At 45.0% G+C, this 24932-nt stretch overlaps 1 protein-coding gene across 1 annotated transcript in view; it reads left to right on the forward strand.

Annotated features, from left to right (window-relative positions):
• The window catches only part of unc5cb (unc-5 netrin receptor Cb), a 117113-nt gene that overhangs the window by 46919 nt on the left and 45262 nt on the right, over window positions 1–24932 (forward strand). Inside the window, exon 2 of the mRNA XM_053411670.1 lies at window positions 18129–18359. Coding sequence (XP_053267645.1) covers window positions 18129–18359 — 231 coding nt within the window. The remainder of the gene's footprint in view (window positions 1–18128; window positions 18360–24932) is intronic.

Genomic DNA, 24932 nt, shown 5'->3' on the forward strand with positions numbered 1-24932 from the left:
GTCATGTAATTGCCTCTAAGTTTTGACAGCTGAAAACAAAGAGAAAAAGGTATTTTTGAACCGATTCCTTTCTCTCCGGCAGGAAATGGGCCAGAAATACAACAAAACTTGTGTGTTCTGTGGAATCCTGATATGAACCGTAAAAAGCAGCGGTCACTTCTTTGCACACAACCGCGGGGATAATGTTTTTTTTAAGGAAAACATTCTTTGGTAGATTTTCAAACGTTCTTTAAGGTTCATCCCTGTGTGTTTGTGTGTGTGTGTGTGTGTGTGTGTGTGTGTGTGTGTGTTACTCTTTGATCTGTCAGCTTGATTTCCCTGTGAAGCGTCTGCCGATATGTCGTGCATCTGCATTAGTGCGAGCCATTGAATGCAGGCTCCTTGGCGGGCATGCATGTGCAGTATGCATGTGTGTTAGCGTGCAAATTTTTTACTTTTTGTCCGAGGGCCATGTCTACAGGGGCGTGTAACAGTGACATCAAGGGCTGGCTATAGATGGGGAACCCCAGGGAGTTGCATCAGCTGCCAGACACGCCACTTCCTGATGCGATTGTCATGTCTAATTTCACCTTTGAGTCTCGTTTTTTTTTCATGGAAGCTAAAATCTAAAAAAAAAACATAATGTGATACGGTAAAGTCACATGTGAAAAATCCAACCCTTTAAAAAAAAAATCTCTATCACCGCTCCTCTCTCCCGGACTTTTTTCTCGTTCTGCTCTACCAGTGAGGCGTCTGCGTCAGTCCTGTTTTAAACACCTGCTTTGAAAACAGAGATCAGTCGTGTGGAAAAGCCCAACAGAAGCCTTCAAGGGCTTTGGATCAGAGGCAAAGTCAAATATTTGGATATGGAGCGGTGGGGAGGTGCACAGAAGAATTTTTTTCCCCCTTCTTCTTCATTCCTTCCCCCCCTAGATGAGGATTTCTGCAGCTGTCAAAATGCATCTTAGGGTCTTTGGCGAATGAGTCCAGGCAGTCGACAGGATGAAATACATATACACCAAAGAGGCCAATTACAATATCCCTCGGTCGGTCCATGCAGTTCACCATTGTGGTCCTAAAGGGAAATATCACTGAATTTTAAACTTCAGCTTCTGTAAATCCAACTGAATGTTAAGTCTGTATCATTTGTGCTGCAGAGGAGACGGACCGTTACAACAATGTATTTAACAGCAACGTATTTAACAGCAACGTAGAAAACTAATTGGATTAAAATACCTAATTTAAAACCAACTAGGAAAGTAGAGAGCACTGACGATGCCTTAAAAATATGTTACAATAATCAATTTTATATTAATGACAATAATACCAGTGTATTTTAAGCACAGATTCACTTTGAAGTGGGGCTGGGTGATACGGGCCAAATTTATATGAATAACATTTTCAAATTAGTCAATATTGATAATTATCACAGTAAATGTCACATTATAATTGCAGTCAGATTTTTGCTCCTGTGTGAAGGCTGTGGTTAAAATCGTATTTATGGGCAGAGTATTCCTTTTTAGAAATCCGTGGTAGATCAATGTGTTTACCTCCTCACTATCATTATACATTGATAAAAATAATATTGTGATGATTGATTTTGTTTCCTTACCAAGCTTTACCTTCAAGTCTCCTAAACGTTAGATTTGAATAAGAGTTATTTTGTAGAGTGCTTGATATTTCACCTTTTTTACCTTTTCTCTGAATTTTAGTTAGATAATAACACGATAAGCTCTGGGTTCTTTCAGGGAAAGTGAAGAGGAGAGTTTTCATGATTCCACCCGAGGGCTTGGTAGCTGCTTCTCTTTTGGAGAGGAATAACAGGAGTGTCTTTGGTGTAAGGCGGCACTTTTATTGACTGGTGAGAGTGAGGAACCTTGTTAGGCTGGTGTATCGGCAGCAGCAATGTAGGATGAAAGATGTCTGATGAGTGGGGTTCAGACAGAAACTTTAAGTAGCGACTCAAACAAAAGTTGATCGCAGCCAAGAAGTTGGACATGATCTCTCTTATCAGTTTCACAGACGTCCTCAGCGCAGGTTCGAAAAGTCTTTCTAAACAATAAAATTGCATTATGGGTGAACTCGATGACTAACTCTGGAGCCATTTTCAAGTGTACTGCCAGCGGAACAGGTTGCGTCAGGATTTACAAAATTGCTTTACCTTACAAAATGTATTTATCTTTTTTAGAAATCCCTGAACTTGACAAGACTGAGGCTTTGCCAGAGGAGCACTTTCAGGAATAGCTGCACAGATATGCCGGGAAAAGGACGTGAGGGCAGCATCAAAAAGCTAATTATCATATTTTAAATGCTGACAAATAGAAGTTATGAAAGAGAACAATCTGCATTGCCACTCAATAGTGGAACTTTATTTCAGCGGCTTGTATCTGCAATGAGGTTCAGTATGAAACCAGGATAATTGGCTGAGTTTCTTTATGTCTGTTGCCTACTGTCGCTCTCCCTGCTCTAGTATTTTAGATATCTGCCAGTGGGGAGTGTCAAAAAGATATATGCTGTGTAGATGAGAGGAGGCAGCCTCCACTTTTTCGACTGTGGAGCTCTCGCGATCCGTAGCTATTTATCTGCATTTCCCTGTGGGTGACAGGGAATGTGGCTGGGCTTGGCTCTGGCTGTGCTCCGTCCTTGGAAGTGGGTGAGCAGCGGACAGGCTGGGAGTCAGACAGATGCCCTCAGCTTACCACAGATCATTAATGCATGAGGGAGATGGAGATGGGCAGTATCCTGTTCCACTGGAGAAAAGGTCACAGCCAGTGGAGACTGCAGAGGAGAGGCAACATGAGTGGAGAGTGATGGGAGATGCAAAGGATACGTAGGATAACTAGAGAGGGAGGATAGAGAAGTGGACTGGGGAGGAATCGTGAAGTGTGCTGATGGCGTGTCTCTGCACACTCGGGTGCATGTGTGTATTTGAATGCGTGCTTCAGCATTGGAACGTGAGTGGAGGAGATTGGAGGAAGCAGCACATTTGATCTCCCTTTTGAATCAATAACTACATTTACGTGGACTGCAGGAAACCAAGCTATGATATACTTTATTCTAAACAAGACAGTTATTAATTAGGTCTATTTTATATTAACAATATTCCATAAAAACCATCCTTGATATTTCCATAAGATGTTTGTTTCTTTTTTACATCTCTGTTGTGTGTTTTTTTTATCATGGTAGGTGTTGTCATGCACATTTTGCACAATGCTTTGAACAATTCTTTTTATAGCTGCACAACACATGAGAGTAACTTCCAGTGAAGCATGCACAGAGGTGCTGCCCCTGGGAAAAAGCACCATCATGAACACGCAGGTTGTTTTTAGTTGAAAGTTCCCTTAAATGACAAAACAACTGCAGAGATGCAGAGTTCCATCTCCTCCCAGAGGATAAAGGAGTCGACATGTGTTAAATGTCATTAAGGCTATGGGTAAAAAAAACTAAATATACTCCAGCGTTTTAGTTCAGTTTTAGTTCAGTTCAGTGAACTTCCCCAATGTGCGATAAATACAAGAGACTGAGCTGAGGACAAACTTGTTGAAGTAAGGACTCCTTGCTTTGCTTCAAATAACAGCAGATCCTACACATCCCATAATGCAACACAATGGTGTCGTTGATTTGATCCTCAGTGCGGCTACTTCCACATTATTATGTTTTCTTTTAAAAACGCATCAACCCTGCTATGGATACACCTGGCGTTCCACGTAACTGGACCCTGCTGATTGGGTCTTTTTGGAAGAAGGCAACATGGATGATCAATTACAAGAGCTACTGACACTGTTGTCTTTGCTAACAGCTGTTGTTGCAGTCGAATTCTTTATTTTAAAATGATACCACTGCTTACAGGGACACTAGCTATTATTCTAGCAGGTCCTTTGTCAAGCTGCACACACGCTTGCCTTCCTACACCGGCACACGCATGCCCAGTGTATGTTGAGTGGTCACGTGATATACATTATGGAGCTTGGGTGGACAGAGATCCTTTAACTTTGAAAACATAGTATGGCTGTAGCCTGATAGCTTGATGTCTGAGTTTAAGTTGATCTGCCTGGAGGATATTACAAAAGACATCATGTAACCTTGTTGCTGTCTGTGTACTTCTCTCTGTCCATAGTAAATTGACTTTAACATTCAAAATTGGTGGAGTGCCCCTTTAACGTTTGGGCGTCGCAGTCCCAGTAAACAGATTTCTCAGCTTTCCTCCACCTCTCTCCTCCTCCATCTTGTGCTCCCCAGGAGGACGACAGTGATGAACAATTTTGTGATTGCAAACTGTTCCACACAATACACACAATATCCATTATTAAATCTCTCCAATTTCTCCCCCCCTTCTCATTTAATTTCGTGGAGCCGAGCATCTTTAAGCCGATGGTACGAATTTGTATTGTAGGTGTGCACATTCCATGTGAGACGCTGGAATCCGCTCTACTCAAGCGTGGCTGTGTAAATGGCTGTTGTGGCTGGAGGTTGGCATGTTGTGGCTGGCTGTGCCTGTCTCTGCTCAGCCTGCCCCCTGTGTGTCCATGGGGGGTCATGGCTTGCTTCTCTGTTGTTGGACGGCAGAGGTAACGGGTGTGAGCGCGCGGAGGGACAGGGAGGTGTGCGGGGGGGGGGGGGGGGGGGCACACTTGCCCCTCGTTGCCCCCTTCATTATATGTGGTTGACCTATTTCGGCAGTGAGCAGCAGAAAACTGGGAGGGGTACAGGGCAAAATCACAGGCTGACAGAGGTCCCCTGGTGAGTGGAGCTGGGTGTGTGATTCCCTAATGCAGTCTCTCTCACACACAAACACACACACACACACACACTCTGCCCTCCATCCCACCAAGTATCTTTTCCTCTTAACACATCCATTAACAGGTGTGAGAGGGTTTGTGTGTTTCTCTGTCTATTTGGTGTCTGACCGTTAATCAATACGGAAGCACTGCAGACACCATATATTTTGTAATACGTTTTCTTGTGATACACTGGCACCATCAATGTCGTACTTCCTCTTCTTATTGTTTTATCATTTCATTGGTTAGTACGGTTGCCTCACAGTCAAATCTTTTGGGTTCAAACTGTGATGATGGTTTACTTGCGACCTTAAATTACCCGTAGGTGTGATTATAAGCGTGAATGGTTGTTTGTGTCTATGTGTCAGCCAAGTGATAGACTGGCCCCCCCGTCCAGGGCGTACCCCGCCTCTCACCCAGCATCCTCTGGGACCGGCTGCAGCCTTTATGCGACCCCCCCAAAAAAGATAAGCGTTATAGCTAATGGTTGGATGGATGGATTGTGAAACCAACGAGCATGTGTTTATAATAACTGCCTCGTATATACAGACGGATGACAATGGAAGGAGTTATTGTCGAGAGATGTAGGGTCACCACAGCATATGAGAAGAGTTTCAACAGCCTCCTTCAAAAAGGTGATCACTATTTGGTGCTTTATAAAGAAATGGAGACGTCTGCAAGGCCCTTATGCTGTGGTTGTATACATACAGCCCATTCACATACTGATGAATCAGCCATTAGGGGTTCTATTTCTTGCCTGAGGCCAATTGGACATGCGGATCGGAGTGGTTGGGAAATATGCAAACGCTGCAAAGAGAGGCCCCTGCTGAACGGGAGTTCGAACCTAATGACCCGTTCTACCCTCTGAGCCATTGCCTTCCCAATTATGACATGGTTAGGGATGCATGGGACCACATATGAAGAATGGCCTCATCTTCTCCGGATTTGTGTGGCAAGACAAAGCTCCCTAACACAAAAACAAAAGTCTGTACCGGAGGCGAGTTTCCATCCTTTATGTCGCCCCTCTCTCTGCTGCACTTATTTGTAAGAGTATACTATTGTTTCCAACTGGTCCTTTGTTGTTTTTGAAGGCTTTTGTGGCTTGTTCAAACCAGTATAAAAACAATATGGGCGGAGGAATCTGCCCATAAGTGGTCACTCCAGATAAATATGTGAGATGCACTCTGGCTGCAGCTAGGAACTGCCTCGGCCCCTGAGAGGGAACAGTCCGGATATATCTGATGCTCTGATAGTGCTGTCTGAGCGGGGTCACGGTGACAATCTCAGGGCTGCTGTGTAGACATGCCTTATGTCCACTTTCATCAGTGTTTATTACACCATAAAGAGGCAGCACCGTTACTGCAGGTAACAACAGCACCGCTCTGTTGTGGAGGCTCCACTACCATCACTACAACCACTGTATGAGCCAAAGGCGGCGGCTTTTTGGTTGAGCAAGGACGCAGTTGATCATCCAAGCTGGTAATGATATGTTGACCTTCTGTGTAAGAGCCAATGTGCCCATCCAAAGCGTAATAGCAGCCATGTTATTACTGATACTACAAGGGAGAGGAATTGTGTGAGACAACAGCTTTCTTCTTATGCCTGTTGAGGGGTGATACTGTACTTTGCTGAAACTGCCTCAATGATACAGTGGGAGGTGCTGGATTTGTAATTATTTGACAGGTATCCATTTCATGAAACAAGTGCAGTGCTCACTCATAACCTGCCTGTTTGGAATGGGCTATTTGTTTGGCATGTGGTGATGCTGGTTACAGATTTCTTTCAGAAACTGTAAAAGTTACCTGCAGTGATTGAGCCACTGCAAGTAAAGACCAACTGCTATGTTACAACACTACTAAGTTTTTGTTTGAAAACGCATCAACTCTTATGCGCCTGGTGTCCACACTACTGCTGAATTTTAGAGCCGTTAACATGGAGAGGTATAGAATCGTGCTCGGCGTGTTTTAGTTTGAAAACTCCAGGCTCGCATTTTAGTCAGAAACTGTGATGTTGGGAGACAGTTTTGATCTCGGTCACGATGTAGCCTTCACTGGTTCATCAGGCTCCACATCACATGACCCCCTTCCGGAAGAAAACAAATGGCATCAGCCTCGGCAATCAGTGTAGAACGCATGTTACAACTGCTTACATGCTTAGGAGACAAGGTGTTGTTCGAGCAATCCTTAACAGTTACCGTGTCCAGTGGGAAGAGCATGCCTTCCTCTTTATAATGCTACAGGCATGCCTCGTGTACATGAGCGGCTCTGGAGTCAGACCAGTGAGATAATATGGGAATGAACCAAGTGCATGGAAACTCGTGTCCCTTCCTCTAAATTCTTAGCAGGTCGGGTGTTGATGCACCTCGAACCTACAAAGCCAAGACCTTACTGCGATTGTACATACACCTACTGTAGCCTATGTTTGGCAACCAACACGTTGCTACTCACCTTGAATGCTGAAAAAAAAAAAAAACTCTTCATTTCATGCATGAGCCGAGCAAGCATCCTGGCCATCTCTGAATAAACAGGCAGGAAGGAACAGCAGAGAGATTCAGTGGTATCTAGACACTTCTACTCCAAAAAACGACTGTGTGGTAGCCATGACATGTTGTTAGTAAGTATTTCACGGGATGAAGGCCCAGCAAGACGAATGTTTATGATTTATGAACGTACTCAGAAATGCAGATTCGGTGCGAGGAGCAGCATAAATTATTGTTTTAATTCACAGGAAATGATGGCTGCTGCTAAACCAGCTCAGCCTGACGCATGTGTGCGAGTGTGATAACTCTCGGCTGAGATGAAGGCCAGCAGCATGAATGCCTAATAACGTGCATGCCAAAATGCACAGAAGCCCATAGAATTGAGTTTAGAGGAAAATGAAGATACCTGTTGAGACGAGCAGCTTGCAGTGCATCCATGCAATCAGCAATGAGTTTTATTGATAGGTACCTTTTCCATTAAAAGGTATTGTAGTATTTAGTAGCTTGTTGCAGTGTTTTGAACTTCAGGGCCACCGTAGTAATATGATGACAGCAGTCACCATTAGAACCAACCATCAGGATTGTGGGAGGACAATAAAAATGGCAGTATTAGTAAATTAACAGTGAGAGAGCATCTGATTATATGGTGGCAGCTGCCAGTGTTTGCTGAGCAGTCTGTCGGAGAGACGGTCACCGATCAACCGGTCAGGGCGGTTTTTGACAGCGAGCCCTTTTTCCCATCAACACCAGTGAGCTTCATCTGTGTTTACGCTACAGCCTCCTCAACAGAAATCCTCCCCATCCTGTTTATTTTTTTTTTGCTCCTCTCCAGAGCCCCATCCAACGCTCTCCACAGTGAGTAAAGAATTAGCATGTTGTACAACAGAGCGCTTGTGTAACAGTATTAAGATTTTAACGGCATTACAGCCATATCTAACACTCGAGCTGCTGGGCTCAAAGCAGCATAATAAATTGCTGGAAAAGTGGATAGAGTTTGTGTTTTGTGTGGATTTGTGTGGATTTGTATGTTGGCATTGCCATGTGTGTGCGTGCATGGGGATGTGTGGTTGTGTGTGTGTGTGTTATAACCCTGAGGGCCACATATAGAACCATGTCTATTAGCTGGCTATTGCGGCAGTGGTCTTGTTTTTATTATCAGCATCATAACGGATCTGTGTGTGTGTGTGTATGTATGTGTGTGTGTGTGTGTGTGTGTGTGTGTGTGTGTGTGTGCCCTTTATAATATCACCTCCTGCTCTCCCTCCACTGATCCCGGGGCTAAGATTTATGATTCTGCATTACATCTGCCTTGTCACATTAATTCAGCCATCACACACAGACACATGTACACACACACACACACGCGCAAACACATACCTCACCCCCCAACACACACACCACGGTTACACCATCACAGCCGGCATTAGGACTTAAAGCCACATTTGGTGTATTATGGTGCACAGTCAAACGCCACTGGAGAGAACATTTAAAGAGGAAGGAGAACTTTCTAAATCACTGTGAGGCTTCTCCTGGTTTCTCACCTGGCAATTTGATTGATGAGATGACAAGAATGAGATTTAGGCGATTTAGAAAACGATACATGGTGGAATGGAGGGTAGTTTTGTGTGCGTGTGTGTGTGTGTGTGTGTGTGTGTGTGCGTGTGCGTGTGCGTGTGTCTCAGGGGAATACGCGGGCGGCCAGATTCAGTGACAGACATGGAGAATAGACTGTGCTCTGGGGACTGTGTCTCACACATTCTGACACACTCCCAGTTTGCAGTGTCCTTCAGATAAAGTGCTGCCAGGGATTTTTGTGCGAGCAGAGTTGGACATCTGAGTGCTTCAGGATATATATGTGCGAGGTGTGCATGTGTGAAGTGTGTGCACACGAGTGGGTGGTGGTACGTCCCCTCCTGCATAATGTCATTCTTGTTTTCGAGAAGTCACCGCGGATTTCTGCGTGACAGACTTTTTCTTGCTGTCATGTGCGCTGGGAATCAGCATCATCATAACACATATTCATATTATATCTTTCCTATCATTGCATTTGGTTATAAAAATGTGTAATTTAATTATGTTTCTGTGTCGCTGCTGTGTTCATCAGCTTTTTTGCTGATAACAGCTTCCTGCTGTGGCCGGAAGAGAGTATGAGTGAGCCAAAATATAAAAGTTATGGGTTATACAACTATAGCAATTAGATAAAACTCACTATAAAGTTATGTGAAGCTGCAGACGGACTATGGAGGTTAATCTGCAACCCCCTCCACTTTGCCTTTTGAGACTTTTGAGATAAATTTTGCACAGCAGGTTATTGAGCTTTTGGTATTTCTTGCATAATGTAGCTCCGTATAAGTAATCATGCACATGTTGTACTGCACCTACCACCCATGCAGGCTTGTGTAAGTAAGGCTGATCAGATAGGCAGCCTTGGCGACTCTCGCTTTTTTTCGAGGGCTGTAGTTTGGCACCGTAAAAATGAATTAGTAACCATTCATTTTCTTTGATATTTAGCCCTCCTCCAGCTTTCAAAGTGCTCGCAGTGGTGTTGAATGGCATAAGAACTAGAGAAAGACTGATCCCGCTGTCTCTTTCAATCTATTTCTTTGTCTCTTTCAATGCAGACGCTGTAATGTAATAAGTTTTTTTCAAAACAGCTCTTGTGCTAGACGCAGGTGTGCCGGTAAACCACTTTGAGCTTTTGTTTCAGAGTATAGTGCTTATTTTTCCACTATCTTCTCTAAATATGAATGCAATCGTGTGTAATTGTAAACCAGGCACTTTTTACAGTAACAAATGGTTTTATTTAGAGTCTATTCTGTTGGTAAAATCGTGATATAGCTCTGTGTGATTGTAGGTTTAGCACTGTATGTTTTGCACCGGTGTCCTTTGGCCTTTCGCTGATGGCAGAACGGGGCTGCCCGCTGATCTGAGCCAATTAGCCAAAGTGGAGGCATTGCATCGAGCTAGTGGGCACAGTGAGGGGTCAGAGCGCCACGTCTCCGCTGACAAGGGCCGCTCCACTCCATGGCCCAGCGGGCGGCGTGGCGTCCGGTGATGGCCCCCGTCTGGCCCTGGGCACCCAGGGGTGTGACATGTGACAAGTGAGCGGGCTCGGCGGCTTGTGCTAAAAGCGCCAGTCGTTATGGAAGCAAGTGAAGTCAAGCACGGGGGCTTGGTGTGAGCAATGGCAGCCTTAAAAACCCTATTTAAGTGTTTGTGCATCAATGGATGTGTATGGCCGGCCGGCGGTGGGTGGGTGGGGCGGCACCGGAGCGTGACACGTATTCATATTGACACCTGTCATTGAGGCTGTGAAGCATAAAGACTGCAAACGCTGAAGCTGCGTGAAGTTAATCAGGGTTTGCACTGTGTGTGTTAAAAGCCTTGTTGTGTCTCTTTGGAAGGTGTTGCTTGGTGGACACCCCCCCGTCCCTCTTTACACCATTGTCTCTTCCGCAGACTCTACTCCGAGAGCGATGTCTGCGCCGCCCTGCACCGTAAATTAGTCCCGGGTGGTGACACGGTGCTTGCTGGGTAATTTGGACAATGGGGCGTTTGACAGCTCACCCATCACAGCTACAGCACTCCGGGGAGCCACTACTCCTCCTGAGCTTTTCTCTCTCTCTCTCTCTCTCTCTCTCTCTCTCTCTCTCTCTCTCTCTCTCTCTCTCTCTCTCTCTCCTCGCGCTCCCTTCTCCTCTCTGGGTGCCGAAGGTAGCAGCATCATTCTCCAATCAACCACCAAAATGGCTTTTCATCCAGGAGGGAGCAAATGGGGGTTTATGGGGAGGTGACGGGAGGGGAGACGATGATGGGAATGTACAGTTGAAAGGGAATGTTGGAAAACCATAACTGCCGGAGAGTGGGGAGGGGGAAAAAGAGACAATGAGATTGTGATGTGTGAGAAAGGAGTGAGAAAAATAGATCTAATATTTTCCTTTGGTTTTGCATAAAAAGCTTTCAACTAATGGCCCATTTAACAATATACACCTACACACACAAACAGTGTAAAGGTTCAAAAGTAAAATAATGTAAAACACACAAATGCAGATGATGAATACTTGTTTGTGTATCAATGCAATGTGACCTTAGATCTGATATGAAAGGTTTACATATTGACCTTTCTATACCAGATACTCCTCTGTGTTACTGTTTCAATGGCAACATGGATCTTTTTTTCTCAACTGTTTATGTTCACTCCCACAATCTTAATTTGAATAAAAAAAGATCCGGTTGGGTATTTTGGGGGTGGAAATAGGTAAGAAATCAAAAATAATGAGCCTTAACATCCATGGTGCTTCGACCTTGTCTTTCCTGGCACTGTGATGCGGCGGGACAGACAGTGGCCAAGGCCTAGCATGACCACCAGCTGCCTCCTGCCAGAGTCCAGCCAGAGAGGGCTGAGTGAAGGTCAGGCATAAGGAACATGTAAACACCCCCAGTGGGAAAGACATGGCCGTGCGTGCAATGACGGGGAGAGACAGAAACACTGTCTGTGCACTGGAAATGATTACACACCTTAATGACTGCTTTACTAAGTATGTTGTTGGGGTTGTATTGGATTCTACTGTTTTCAGTCCACTTAATAAAGTAAGAGGGAGATAGCGCAGGTGACAGGGAAACACAGAGCACGTTGTATCACGTGCAACTTCCATTTCTCAGTAGAGGGAGTTTTAATGCTTATCTGCAGACCCACTCTTCAGTTCTGCAACTGCCTGTTTGCACTTTACTTCGCGGGGCTAAATCAATTTGTGCAGATAAATTCTTTCCAATTACATCAAATTCTCTGGTAAAGATAAGAGCGGTGAATTGGACCTTTCTATAATGACCTGATTTAATTATTCATCCGGTTTATTTGATGGCTTTGGCGTGCGTGAGGTCTCCCCTGGTCGTGGGGATTCTGCCCTGCGATGGAATGACTGAGCTGTTGACTTGTAACTTGAGGGGGTGTCGGCTTGTTTTTCTTGATTTCTCCTCCCCCCCCCTCCCTGCTAAGGTGATGTGATGTGATGTGTGATGTGCAGGATTCCCTCGAGATGAAATATGAGTTTGCTTTGGCACACCCCGGCAGCGATGCTCAGATAGAACGGGGCAAAGGAGAGGTCACTGGCCCCTAACTGTAATCAATAACTACCTGCTGCAGCCAAGTGTTAGATAGGACCCTGCAGAGAACGTGTGCAGACGCATTAGTGTGTCTAAAGCACTCTACTGGAAAGAAACATTAGACCGGAAAAAAGCCTGTGCTCATTTCTTCTGTTTCTGGTGGAGCTTCTAAGGGATTTTGCTTTTAAAACAACAGCCATACATATTGATTTAAGCCGCGGGGATGTATGGGTCTTCTACTTAATCCAATACTAACCAGTATTGACTGGTGAAAGTCGTTACCATTGATTTATGTTCACTCAATATAATGGGTAGGTGTGCTCAAAGCTCATTTATTGGTAGGGCTGATTGACAGTCTATTTATCCTGCTTCAATTGACATGACAGCTGAGTGGCTTTTTTATTCTGCTTGACCACTCAGCTGCAAACCACCTCTTGTCCTTCCCTAGAGCGGCGCGGCGAAAAACATCCCCCCCCCCAGTAAAACTCCCCTGTCGTCTTAACTATTTAACCGGACCACTTACCATTTTTTTTCCATCTCCATGCTGGAGCCGGAACGTATATCCAAGAAGGACGAGTGGAGGGAGACGTGAAAGAGAGGGAAGGTGAAGAGGACAAATAAAAGAATAAAACAGGAGTGAGGAGGGAGGAGATTTATGCCGGCGCTCGCTCTTATTCATGCTTGACTCTCCCCTGATGGAAGGGAAACATTGGCCCTGGTGATACAGTGCTTCCACCGGGACAATAAATATGCTTTAGTACAGATGGAATAGAGAGAGCTTATCTTGCACCGTGGTGTCAGTGGCTAGCATTCAAAAGCTGTTATCGTCGACACTCTCAATATACGATATGAGAAATACAGTCTGACAAGTATCAGGCCGAGGAGTGTAACATAGGGAGACAGGTGACGGATCCACTATAGCATCACGTATATATAGGTTATATAGGACGTATAGTGTTTCTATAGAATCTGTGTATGCTGTGAGAATGCATTTCAATATCTCATGAATCCCTTACTTTGGAATAACAATTTGCCGTTATTATCAGTCTATGGCGTCGATCACAGACTGGCCGTCCCCTCCTCCTCCCACCATCCAGAAAGGAAAGTGTATTATCCTGGATAAGAACTCTGCCATCTTGCCTCTGCAGTGGCGACTTTGGCTCAACCAATCGTGAGCCAGTCCGAGCTGTCAATCATCACGTCTTACCCTGTTTTTATAAAATCAAATGACTAATTGAAGCCACATTTTGCAAATATAAACGTCAGTGAGACAATAACTTCCTCAAATCACAGACACCATGATTTGTATTTTTACTTTCTAGTTTGGTCACTGTTCCATCCACTAACATGGAGCAGGCAGAGTATAAACCTACCCAGCCACAAGGAGACAATCAAGACCCTTTGGCTTTTAACGAGCTGTCATGTCTATCCTTATATACAGTGTAGGGTGTACAGTGTGTTGTTCTGTTTTGTACTGTTTGCCATCGCAAAAGACTACTTCCTGTGTGACCGTGGTGTCCATTGTGTGATTGGTCATGTCAGTCTTATGTTGACAGTGTTGACAGGTTAATGGTGCTGCTTTGAAAGGTCCCTAAGGAAGGTATACAAAATCTTATTTTTGTACGTTCACGTTCAGGCTCTATTACCTAAATGTTTTTGTCCAACTCCAACACCAATATCAGCAAAACACACCTTACTGTGTGTTTACAGTGTCTTTCATAGTGTTGACATGTCTAAAATGACAGAAACAGCCTCTAAAGCAACACAAAATGCTTCATATCCGGATGGTTCTGATAGATTGGATTGATTTTAATGATTTTTCCTTCGTGATCTTCATCGTAACAATTGAGCTGGATTCACGTTGTTGTCGGCTAAGTGCGTAAAAATCTTCACTCGTGTGCTTTGCCTCTTCTCTTCACTGCACGCTCCAGGTAGGACGATTCACAGATATCTTTCTACATCTAGATGTGGCACGTTTCCACAGGATCCTTCACGGAAAATCCACCTGGGCTCCCGGTTGTTGCATATTGTCAACGTGCAGGTGGCACAGAGCATTAATGGTGGGTGGGAACTTGTGAAAAGGTGTGATGGAGGAGCTGCAGTGGCCCAGGACATATCACAGCCCGGCCCTGGACGGCGACTCGATGTTTAATGTACTGTGGATGTCAGCACAACAGACCTCATTAATGTGACTAATGAAATGACAGCTCAGTAATGGTGGCGATTGCAGAGTTGAGGAGTGATTTAGGAGGTTTTGGCCGTGGCTCCCTTCAAGGTGCTTGAACTGCATTTGCCGGATGATTCCGTATGCAGTCGGCCACAGTGCTTATTACCAATGGGAGCTATTGATGCAAGCTCATCATTATGCCCCCGTTGTGCATAAGACTCAGTGAGGTGACGACATTAAAGGAAAATAGTGTCAATAAAAACTTAAAGCAGAGTCAGACTTTGAGTTAACTGTGATCAAAGCGAGCTTTACTCCATACTGACTAGTTGATGTGTGTGTTTGTGTTGTCTGTCTGATGTGGGGGTTGCATGTGTTTATGTAACAGCAACCTGCTTTTAGCTGATGTTCCTCTTTGTGCGTGTGTGTGTCCTTTTAGGTGTTCTGCACATCTTATCTCTCACGCTGTGCTGTGATACGTAGCCGTGCCAGTTTCATTAGCCTGGTCTGTCTTTGATTTGCTCACGTCAAAACATAATCATTCCTTAATATTGCTCTGTACTCCCCCTGCTGCAAGGATTGACTCGGGCCAAAGAGGGACTAATTGCCAAGACCTTCTCATACCTCTCTTGACTCCCACTTGCCATGCTTGGATTAAGGCCATTATTTCTGATCCCTTCTTTAAATTGCCCTTTTTGTCCCGTACCTGACGATGGCAAATTTCATTCATTGCTTTTATTATGAGAGCAAAATGCAGCTCATTTATCCGCGACACTTCTTTTGTTTCGGGATGTGGAACTGGTATAAAATTCAACTAATATTCAATTTGAGTCTTAAAATATTCACTAATAAGAGCTACAATATGAATTAGGAAAACTCACCCCAATTACAGAGCAAAATAGCATTTGAATAAAAGTGCTGCAAGGACATGTTTCATTAAAGTTTAAACACTTAACATGGAGGCAGCTGAGAAATGTTTCTGATTAAAATCGAGCCGCAGAATTGCAAATGCTGATAAAAATCCATATTGCTCATCAAACAGCGGAGGCGGGAAAGCGTTTCATATGCATGAACTCTGCACGTTCCTGCACTTGTTGAGCATTGGGGGGGGTTTCACGACATCTCATCCGTGTTTATCTGCATGATCGCGTCATGTTGAACACGGCAATCCCTAAACTGTTTTATCATTTCTCTCATGGCAATGTTTTGGGGAGGTGGTTGGAGGGGAGGGGTGGGGGGAGCCAGGAGAAAAGTAATGTTTCTCTTTGAGCTCATCCTGGCTCTTGGTATTCTGTTCACCGAGGAGGGAGGTGCTGAGGAGTCGGGGATGGAGGGAGGGAGGGAGGGAGACAGCGTGATTGGTAAGAGTTAGGGTCTTTCATTTTGTCATGAGAGTTGTTTTTTCTTCATTTCTGAGCTGATTTTTTTTCTTCTTCTTCCACTGGAGGGCTACTTCCATTCACTTGAATGTATTATTTCTCGCGCCGAGGAAGTTGATGAATTCGAATATCTGTGAGCGAGCTTGTGTGCGCCCCCCTGCGCGCATTAATGCTGCCTGCACGAGTGTATGTATGTGTGTATGTGTGTGTGTGTGTGTGTGTGTGTGTGTGTGTGTGTGAGCGAGCGGGCGAGCGAGCCACGCTTTCATGGCTGTTTCAGATCTCTCCGCCTCACAGTTCGACAGAGCCAGGGAGCCAGGAGGGAGGGAGAGGGAGAGAGAGATGGAGAGATAATGGGAATGGAGGGTGAAAGAAGGCTAACACAATCTTTAATGAGTTTCCTTGGCTCTCTTTGCCTGTTTCTGGGTCAGGGTCCCCTGGCTGAGGATGTGGGTGGAGGACTGTGGAGCAGAGTTAGAACGGGAGTTAGCCAAGGTCTGCTGTAATAGACTTCGACATTAAAGAGTCATCACCTGCGTAAAGACGTAAAGGATGAAAAGCTTGACTCTGTTTCAAAGTTGTTTTTCTTTCTTGTTTAGACAGCGGGAGATGAAAGTTGATCGGCTAATGATGTTGTTCCAGCTCTTCATCGCACCCACACAAACTGTGTAGAGTCGCTTTCTCTTAAGAGTCAGAGGTCTCTTCAGGCCTAAATGCGTCTCTTCAATTAGCGGCAGATTAGGAGCCAAGGAACTTTTTACACATACACACACTCGGCATGACACTTTCACAACGCACCACAGACAAACCCCTCCTGGTGAAGGGGTGGCTTTGGTCACTCTCTGATTGGCTCCTGCTGCCCTTTCATTTCCCAGCAATCGGCTCCAATCTGCGGCAGGTATGGAGGGAGCGATAACATTAGAGAGACATCACGGGGAGATATCCGCACAGCCGGGACCTTATTTAGTGCTCCCGAAGCATCCAGGAGACAACCTCTGTCAGACAACCAGGCTCCGGCGTGTCCGCACAGGACAGGGAGGCGGGGAGATGGAAGGACATGGACGAATTGCTGATGGGCTGATAAACCTGTTCGTTATCTGAACGGCCCTTCCCTCCCGCGTCTGTTCTCCTGTGCTGTGTTTCAGCCCCAACTCCATTTCGATGTCTCAATCTCTGTCTTCCGAGCTGAGCTACCCTCGCCGCCTCCCTCTCTCACTCTCTCTCTCCCCACTGTTCTTCCTCCGTCTCTCTCCTCTCTCACCTTCTGTTTCCCAGCGTATCTCTGTCTCTATTACTCTAAGCCCTCTTTCTTTCACACTTGTGAATAATTGATGTCTACCGGTTCGGTGGTAAGAATAGAACAGTTCTGGAGGTGACAAATGGGCTGGCGAATAGGCCTCATCCTCCCCTCTTCAAAGAGTTGGAAAGTTAGCCGTGGCTGCTCGTGGGCCTGTGTGCCCGTGTATTTGTGTGCTTGTGATGTTTTGTGCCACTGTGAGCATTTGTTCATGTTTGCGAGTGTATGTGTGTATGTGTGTGTGGGCGCGTACACATGACGCTTTTTTGTGTGTGTGTGATTTAAGACAGGGAGATGAAAGGGAGCTGTAATTACAGGGAAGCGTATCTGTCTACTGCAGAAGTATCCGAGGAATGGCACAAAGTGGGCCAAAAGCCTGAGGTCATTAGATGTGCTGCATGTGTGTGTGCGTGCGTGCGCGTGTCTGTAAGCCGGTGAGAGGGTGTGTGTGTGTGTGTGTGTTTGTGTGTGCGAGTGAGAGAGAAAAATGTAAAGAGAGAGAAAATGGAAGACAGAGAGAGATCAGCTTATAACTTCAGTTCCTCAGAGTCAACCTCTGAACTCTGCTTCTCATTATTGGCTCTGCCTCTCTCTGGCTTCTCAGCAGTAGCTGGTTGTGGTTAGACCGAGCAAAGGCCCGGTTCCCCTAAATCCATGCAGCCTTATTGCCTGAGAGGAATCCAGAATTTCCTGCTCTCCAAAATACACTTGTGTAAACATTCCACAATATCAAATGATAGGGATTTCACTGTGTATTGTGCGAATGGATAATCCCATGCAAAGACTGTGTTTCTAATTCACTGTCCCACTGTCTCTTGTCTGCTCTCCTTTCCCTCCCCACTCCATCTTTTCCTTCTCTTTCTCTTTCTTTCGGCCTCCTCTCTCTTTCATCCTCTTCCCTTTCATCTCTTCATCCCTCAATCTCTTCGTCATCTCTCCCCTTCCACAGTTGACGATGACTTCATCGGTCTCGGTGATCTGCCGGAAACCTTCCCTTCGGACCCCCCGGAGCCCCTGCCCGTGTTTCTGATGGAACCTGAGGAGGCCTACATTGTCAAGAACAAGCCGGTCAACTTATACTGCAAGGCCACACCCGCCACCCAGATCTACTTCAAGTGCAACAGCGAGTGGGTTCACCAGAAGGAGCACACGGTGGAGGAGCGGGTTGACGAGAACTCCGGTCAGTAAACACGTCAGCCACGCACATATTCAAGTAAACAAACCCTGTGTCGTAGAAAATTATTCATGTAAACAACCACTTTGCATTTGCAAAATGTATTGTGTGTGCCAACCAGATTGTGTTTTTTTAACAATATAACAAAGAGATGTTTGTTTTGGAAAATGTTCGCTGCCAAGTGTAAAATGTTTTTTTGAGGATTTAAATTGTTCCCCCCCCAATATCACTCCCATTGTATGGTTATGTTACACAAAGCAGTGGGTTAGGGAAACCTCATGGCCTTTGAATTATTCTCAAGTCAAAGCTCATTTGAAGCATGAGATACAGAAAGTTCTGCAAACATTCAATCGTTCAATAATTATTTTTTAGGAGGTAAGATTCATCACAGGCTATACACTCATAGTTCATGCTCATATAACTGTGAACCTACACAGAGTGGCTTGTCTGCTCATCAGTTTTAGAGGTCAGTATCTTTAATCATCTACTGGCATCGCCGTGTTTGCAGAATTGTCTTTGACGAGGAGAGGCTCACCTTTATTCCAGCACACCAGCGCCGCCGCCCCTGTGGGCCTGTGTGCCTCAGAGTGTGTAGGTATGTGTTAATGTACATGTTTGCGAGCATCTAGAGGAAGTGCAGGCAGTGAAGCTCCAGCAGGGTTGTTTTCGACAGAATTCAGCCCCTGAAGGCACCGGAGCCATTACACACAACAGCCCTGCACTGATTGGCTGCATTCAGCGGCTGCATTGGAAATTGAGTTCCTTCTGTCGCCCACAGGTACCAATCACATCACATTTACCCTTTTCATCCCACTGTTCTGGTACACAGGTCTGCATGGTCACACACAGACGCACTGACAGCTGTTTCTCCACTAAAATGCCAACAGTTCTGCACGTAAACACACAGAAACATACTGGAATGATCAGGGAGCAGCTTTTTTTCAAGCTGAATCTGAGGTATTTAGTACAAATACCTCTTTAGTGTTAAAATGATGATAACAAATGAAATCATTTCAATTAATTTTTTCCCCTAGTCACTTGTTACTCTTTATCCTACAAAGAAACATGGAAAATATCAGATTAGATTCAATCTTTTTTCAAATTAATTTAAAAGGATAAAGTGAAAAACACACCCTTTACTATTTACAGCATCTTATACATATATTACAGCCTTGAGCTTTCTTATGTGTGACACATCCAGGATTTTCCACCACTCTGCAGATTGTCTCTCTGTCAGTTTGGATTGGGACCGCTGGTGCATCACCATTTTCACATCTCTCAAGAGATGTTCCATTAAGTCTGAGTCAGGCCCCTTCCCGAGCCACTCAAGGATATTCACAGATTTGTTTTGAAGCCACTCCTGCTGTTTCCTGATCGTCATTGTCCTCTTGGAGTGTGAACCTGCTGCTCAATGTGAGGTCCTGAGCTCTCTGGAACAGGTTTATCATTAATGATCCCGGTCCATTTCACTTTCCCTCAACCCTGACCGCTCTCCCTGTCCCTGCTGCAGAAAAAACTAAAACTCACGGCATAACGCTGACACCACCATGCTTCACAGTCGGGATGGTGTGAGAGCGGAGCCTGGTTTCCACAAGACATGACACCTAATATTGAGGTCAACTGGTTCAAGCTTGGTTTCATCAGACCAGAGAATCTTGTTTCTCACAGTCTGAGAGTCCTTCAGGTGCTTTACTTCCCAGTGTCTTCAACTGAGGAGAGTCTTGGGAAGGTGTGTGACTTCGCTAAAAGAAGTTTAACCTCTCCAGCGGCAGAAACATCTCAAAGATTATCGAGAGAAATTGAAAGTTAATGAGTTGAAAGTGTCAAAGCAACTTCCATCGTGGGATGTTTCTGGTTTTCCCTCTTTTTTTTTTTAAGTTTAATAATTAGTCCTAAATGTTGTTCAGTAACATATGAGAACACTTTGCATGTCGGCCAGCACAGTGATATCCGTGCTACATGTGTAGAGTCACGATTTTCAGTGAATGAATAAGCTCAGGTTGCATCAGAACAGTGTTCGAAGGTCATGTGCTGTGTTCACTGCTGCAGAGGAGAAATTGATCCTCCATTCAGCTGATCCTCAATCAGCTGAATGGTCGTGAGCACTGAGGCCAGTAACCAGTAACTAGCTGGGCTGAATTCATCTAAATCACTCACAAGTACGGTTCAGACCAAAAACCTACGTATCTCACGTATCAATATTTATATCTTTTGCTTAGACTCGGAATTTCTTAAACATGACTCATGAGTTCTTGTTGACTCCGTGTCTCTAACATTAGAAATTCCACATCGGAACCACACGGCACCGAGGGAATAAATTCAACATTAGCTCAAATAAATATAACAAACTTATTCCTTCAGCTATTTTGGTTTTGTCATATTTTAAGGCAGATATTGTTATTGATCATTTGAGCTTTCTATTACAGATTTGATACTGGGCTGGTGGTGTTGCAGTTTTGGGTGTGATGCATATGGATGAGTGCCCAGGCAGTCAATGTTGTTTTTGAGTTTTATGCATAGTATTTACGCACCATTGACGTCATGCTTGCCTAGACTACGCCTGTTTCACAATTATGCAGTGTTTTCTCCTTGCTGTAATTATCCACTCTGCCCTCATACCAATCCCCAATTACATCACCTAAAGTCCTATATGTTAAAGACTGTTTCAAAGTCTAGTTTTTCCATCTGAGGCTTCATGCCCGCCTCTGCTTTTCAACACAAAGTATCGTCCTTGGTTTAGATTAAAAAAATAAACGAGTCTGCAACATGAAATGTCAAGAAGGGTCTGAAGCCTTTCTGAACGCACTGTGCAAGGGGGAGAGTTACAGCCAGAACAAATCTAAATGTAGTATTTAAAAATCAACCTGAATCTCAACATGAAATACTCTCATTTTGACAAATCGATTAAAGTAGCACTGGCTCTTTGCCTTTGTGTGAAAAGGTTTTCGTTCAAAAAGCACCAACATGGAAAACAGCCCACACATCACACACAAACCCGCTCCACGCAGCCAGATCCACAGGCTATTTACTGCACACATATTCCCTCATTGATAATCTTGCACCCCTCATGAACACGCACGTGCACACGCAAGGCACCACTCGAGTCCGTGCGGATGTGCGCGGCCTCTCTCGGCCCACTCCATTGCTCTCTGATTTCCCCAGATTGACGGAAAAGGAACACCGATAGAAACCGGCCAGCCTGGTCAATACCACTGACAGCGTAGCCCAAAGAAATTAGATCTCTCCCTCTCCGCCCTTTATCCTTTGTTTCTCCATTTTTCTCTCCTCTGTCTGTCTCACTTCCACGTTGGCATGGACTCATGATCCCTGAGAAACTAAGACGAAATAGAAGAGAATTGTGTTAAGGGAAGCGCAAGAGTCGGAGAGGGGTTGAGGATAGAGCTGCAGATGTTGGTGTTATTCAGGCTGCATCTATTCCGTCCCAATTGTTGTTTTTTGAGTTGGTTTTATTTAGTTTGGTGGCAAACCACCTACACCAACTCTAAGCAAAGGTGAATAAAAGAACAGGTTAGGGGACGGATACAATATAATTGTACGATTAAATCCTTGGATGAGAAAGCGTTCTACTTCTAATTCAGCCCTTAGCAACATGCCCTTAAATGATGCCCTGAGATAGCATGCAAGAGAAAAACAAAAGACAAGCAAACCAAGCCATCTATAGATCTGTTGCGGATCTGAGGGAGTTACAAGCTTGAAGTGCTCATACTGGACAGACTGTGTGTATCCTGTGCAGCAGCAGACGCCCAAGTGCTTCAATGGTCGCGGCTTTATCGCTCTGACAATAACACTCACATGACATCTTGTCTACAGTTCACCAGGAGGCTCACGGGAGACTCAGGTCCGCTACAAGAAGCTGGCTGGATGGCTACCTGCTAAAAGCTAAATGTGTTCGCCATCAAAAGGTGGCAGTGTAACCAGCAAGATTGGTTTTGACTCCCTGATGGACTTCTCCCCTTCACTGGCACTTGCTTTTCACACACCACACCACACCACACGTAGGATGTGACACGCACCGGGACACGTGGTGCATGTCCGACACACGAGCACTCGACACAACAGTAAATATTGTTGAGTGACTACCGTCTCAAGTGGTGTAATCGAGCAGCATCATTTCCTAAGGAGCAGGTAATTACATTAAAACAATAATAGGCCCATTTGCTTGTATGTGATTATTCTTTGAGACGTAGCCAGTTAACACAATTAACATCAGAGAAAATATGAGCTTTTCCCCCAACAAATGAATGAAATACAAAATGGCTCTTTGTGTCCTTCTGGTTATTTGATTAGAATCTTTTCTTAAAAAAAATAAATCCAGTCTAATATCTCCAGTCGTTCATCAACATTAGGCTTCGGATATATGATAACTTATCATGGTTAATAGGTTTTCAAGCCGATGAAATCCTCACAGTCTCTGGTAGTTTTTCGCTTCTGATGTGAACCATAAAAAATGGACCTTTATTTGTGTCCAGTTTGTTTTTATAATTTTTTATGATACAAAACAGAAAATCTAGCCTCGTTGTAAGTTTTTGTTATGAATCAGAAAAACATGACAAACGGACAAATGGCTCTATTTACCACAGGTGACAGTTGGGTTGTCGCTGTGTTTAGGTTTTTGTGTTGATGTTCAAGAGCAGCCGGAGGGGCGACGTGGATTTTACCACTGATGATCCTCTGATGCAAACTGAGACCTGTTTTGCATGAAATAATGGGGGAAGCCGTAGATTCAGTTAATGTTTCTTAGATGAGAAAGCGTTAGGAAGGAGGGAGCAAAGTGCGATGGCAGCGTTTCCTCATCCGGCCGTCACCTGAACTCTACCGACGTTTACCTCCCGGTGTCGAGGGCAGGTTGAAGTCTCCTGTGAGCGAAAGGGAGCATTGATCTGAGCAAACGAGCAGCAAATTAATTACCAGCAGGCCCAGCTAGTGTTATATACACTGGAGACAGCTTGTCACTCTCTCTGCAGATACGAGTTAGGAGATCAAGCAGGAGTGCTCTCCATCTGGCCTGATAATCGCAGCACTTACTCCCTCCTCTTCTTCCTCCGGCTCTCCTTCGATGACCAATGCCTTCCTCCTGCGCCTGACCCGTCCGATCAATAACGTTAGCCAGCGCAAACACTGAGGAGCGAGCCTGGCTCCCTTTAATGACCCCATGAATAATGAATCATCTCCAACGAGGCGGCCTACTTCAGCCGCCTATTAATGGGGACATATTGTAGAATCATTCCTGCGGCTAATGGCCACATCGGCGGGTGTGAATTAGCCCCTCGTCGCCCGGGCCCTGACGCTCACTCCGCTCCTCTCCATTGCAAAGTGAGTGGAGGGGTGTTGTGTTGTGCTGTTATCATTGTTAAGCTACACAGAGGGCACTAAGAGCTGCTGGCTGAGTAAACGTATGAAGTCACAGGATGAGATCAGCCGGTTCAGTTCACTTCCACCAGAGTGAGCGGAGGGACGCGTTTGAAGTGCGACACGTCAGGAAGAGTTTAATCCAGCTTCAGTAACGGCTTCGAAATCATGAATGACTCTTAAAGCCGACGCACAGCCGGGCGGCCTCGTCACTTTGGGCGATCTGACATCATAACAACATCAGAAGGATAATTCACCACTGAGCAGCTCTTCAGAAACGATCCGGAGCGCAGACAGAGAAGAAAAACTGATTCTGGCGTGTGTTTTACAGCCTCCGAGGATCCATATCTACTTATTGTTTCCACTATTGATTTTTTTTCTCTCTCCACTACTTTGTGTTAGATGTTCTCCCACTATCCCATCCAGCCCTCCCATTCTCAGACCAACAAAACCCAGGCTCTCAGACACACAGACAGACGGACGGAGAGACGTGCAGGACAGACAGTCACACACACACACAGCGTCCGACTGGCGCATGCAGCAGACACACACATGCTTGCATAGACAAAAGCTCTCACCACAGACGTCGCAGCCTGCCGGCACACGGTGTAAATTTTACATGAGAGCTAAGCTGGTATGCGGGATGTCACTGTGCCTGCTGCGTTCACCAGGACACGGAGGCTGTGTGAATGCACTGAACCTGCAGTAACATGGCCATGTTGATTTTTCTTAACCAGCCGCTCTCTTTGCATTTTTTATTCAGACGAACAGTGTGAACCTCAGGCTGCACCGAAGGTCGTAAAAACACGTTATACACGGTGGTTATCGAGAGGAAAAGCAGATGATTATCAACATAAGAAGGATGAGACAAATATAAATATTGATTACTAAGATATTTTCATCCTGGTGCGGACAGAAATAGTTTTTATTGATTTTTTTTCTTACATGATTCATTCGTGTGATTTGTGTGACGGAGAAGAAACGAAAACGACATCGCATTCGTGGAAAAATGAAATCTTTAATAGATCAAAGGAGCGTGACAGCAGCAGTTGTTTGTTAGTCGTACCTCATTGGAGACCGGCGTGTTTTGTCTCTAGCTGAGTAGATGGTGAATCACTCTGTAATGAATTAGATCTGTATCAAAGATAAGGTAACCGAGTGTGGGAGTGCAGGGAGGAGGATGAGTCAGTGACCTGTGACGCCATTTCT

This window comes from Pleuronectes platessa, chromosome 19 (genome assembly GCF_947347685.1).
Source record: "Pleuronectes platessa chromosome 19, fPlePla1.1, whole genome shotgun sequence".
Classification (NCBI taxonomy): domain Eukaryota; kingdom Metazoa; phylum Chordata; class Actinopteri; order Pleuronectiformes; family Pleuronectidae; genus Pleuronectes; species Pleuronectes platessa.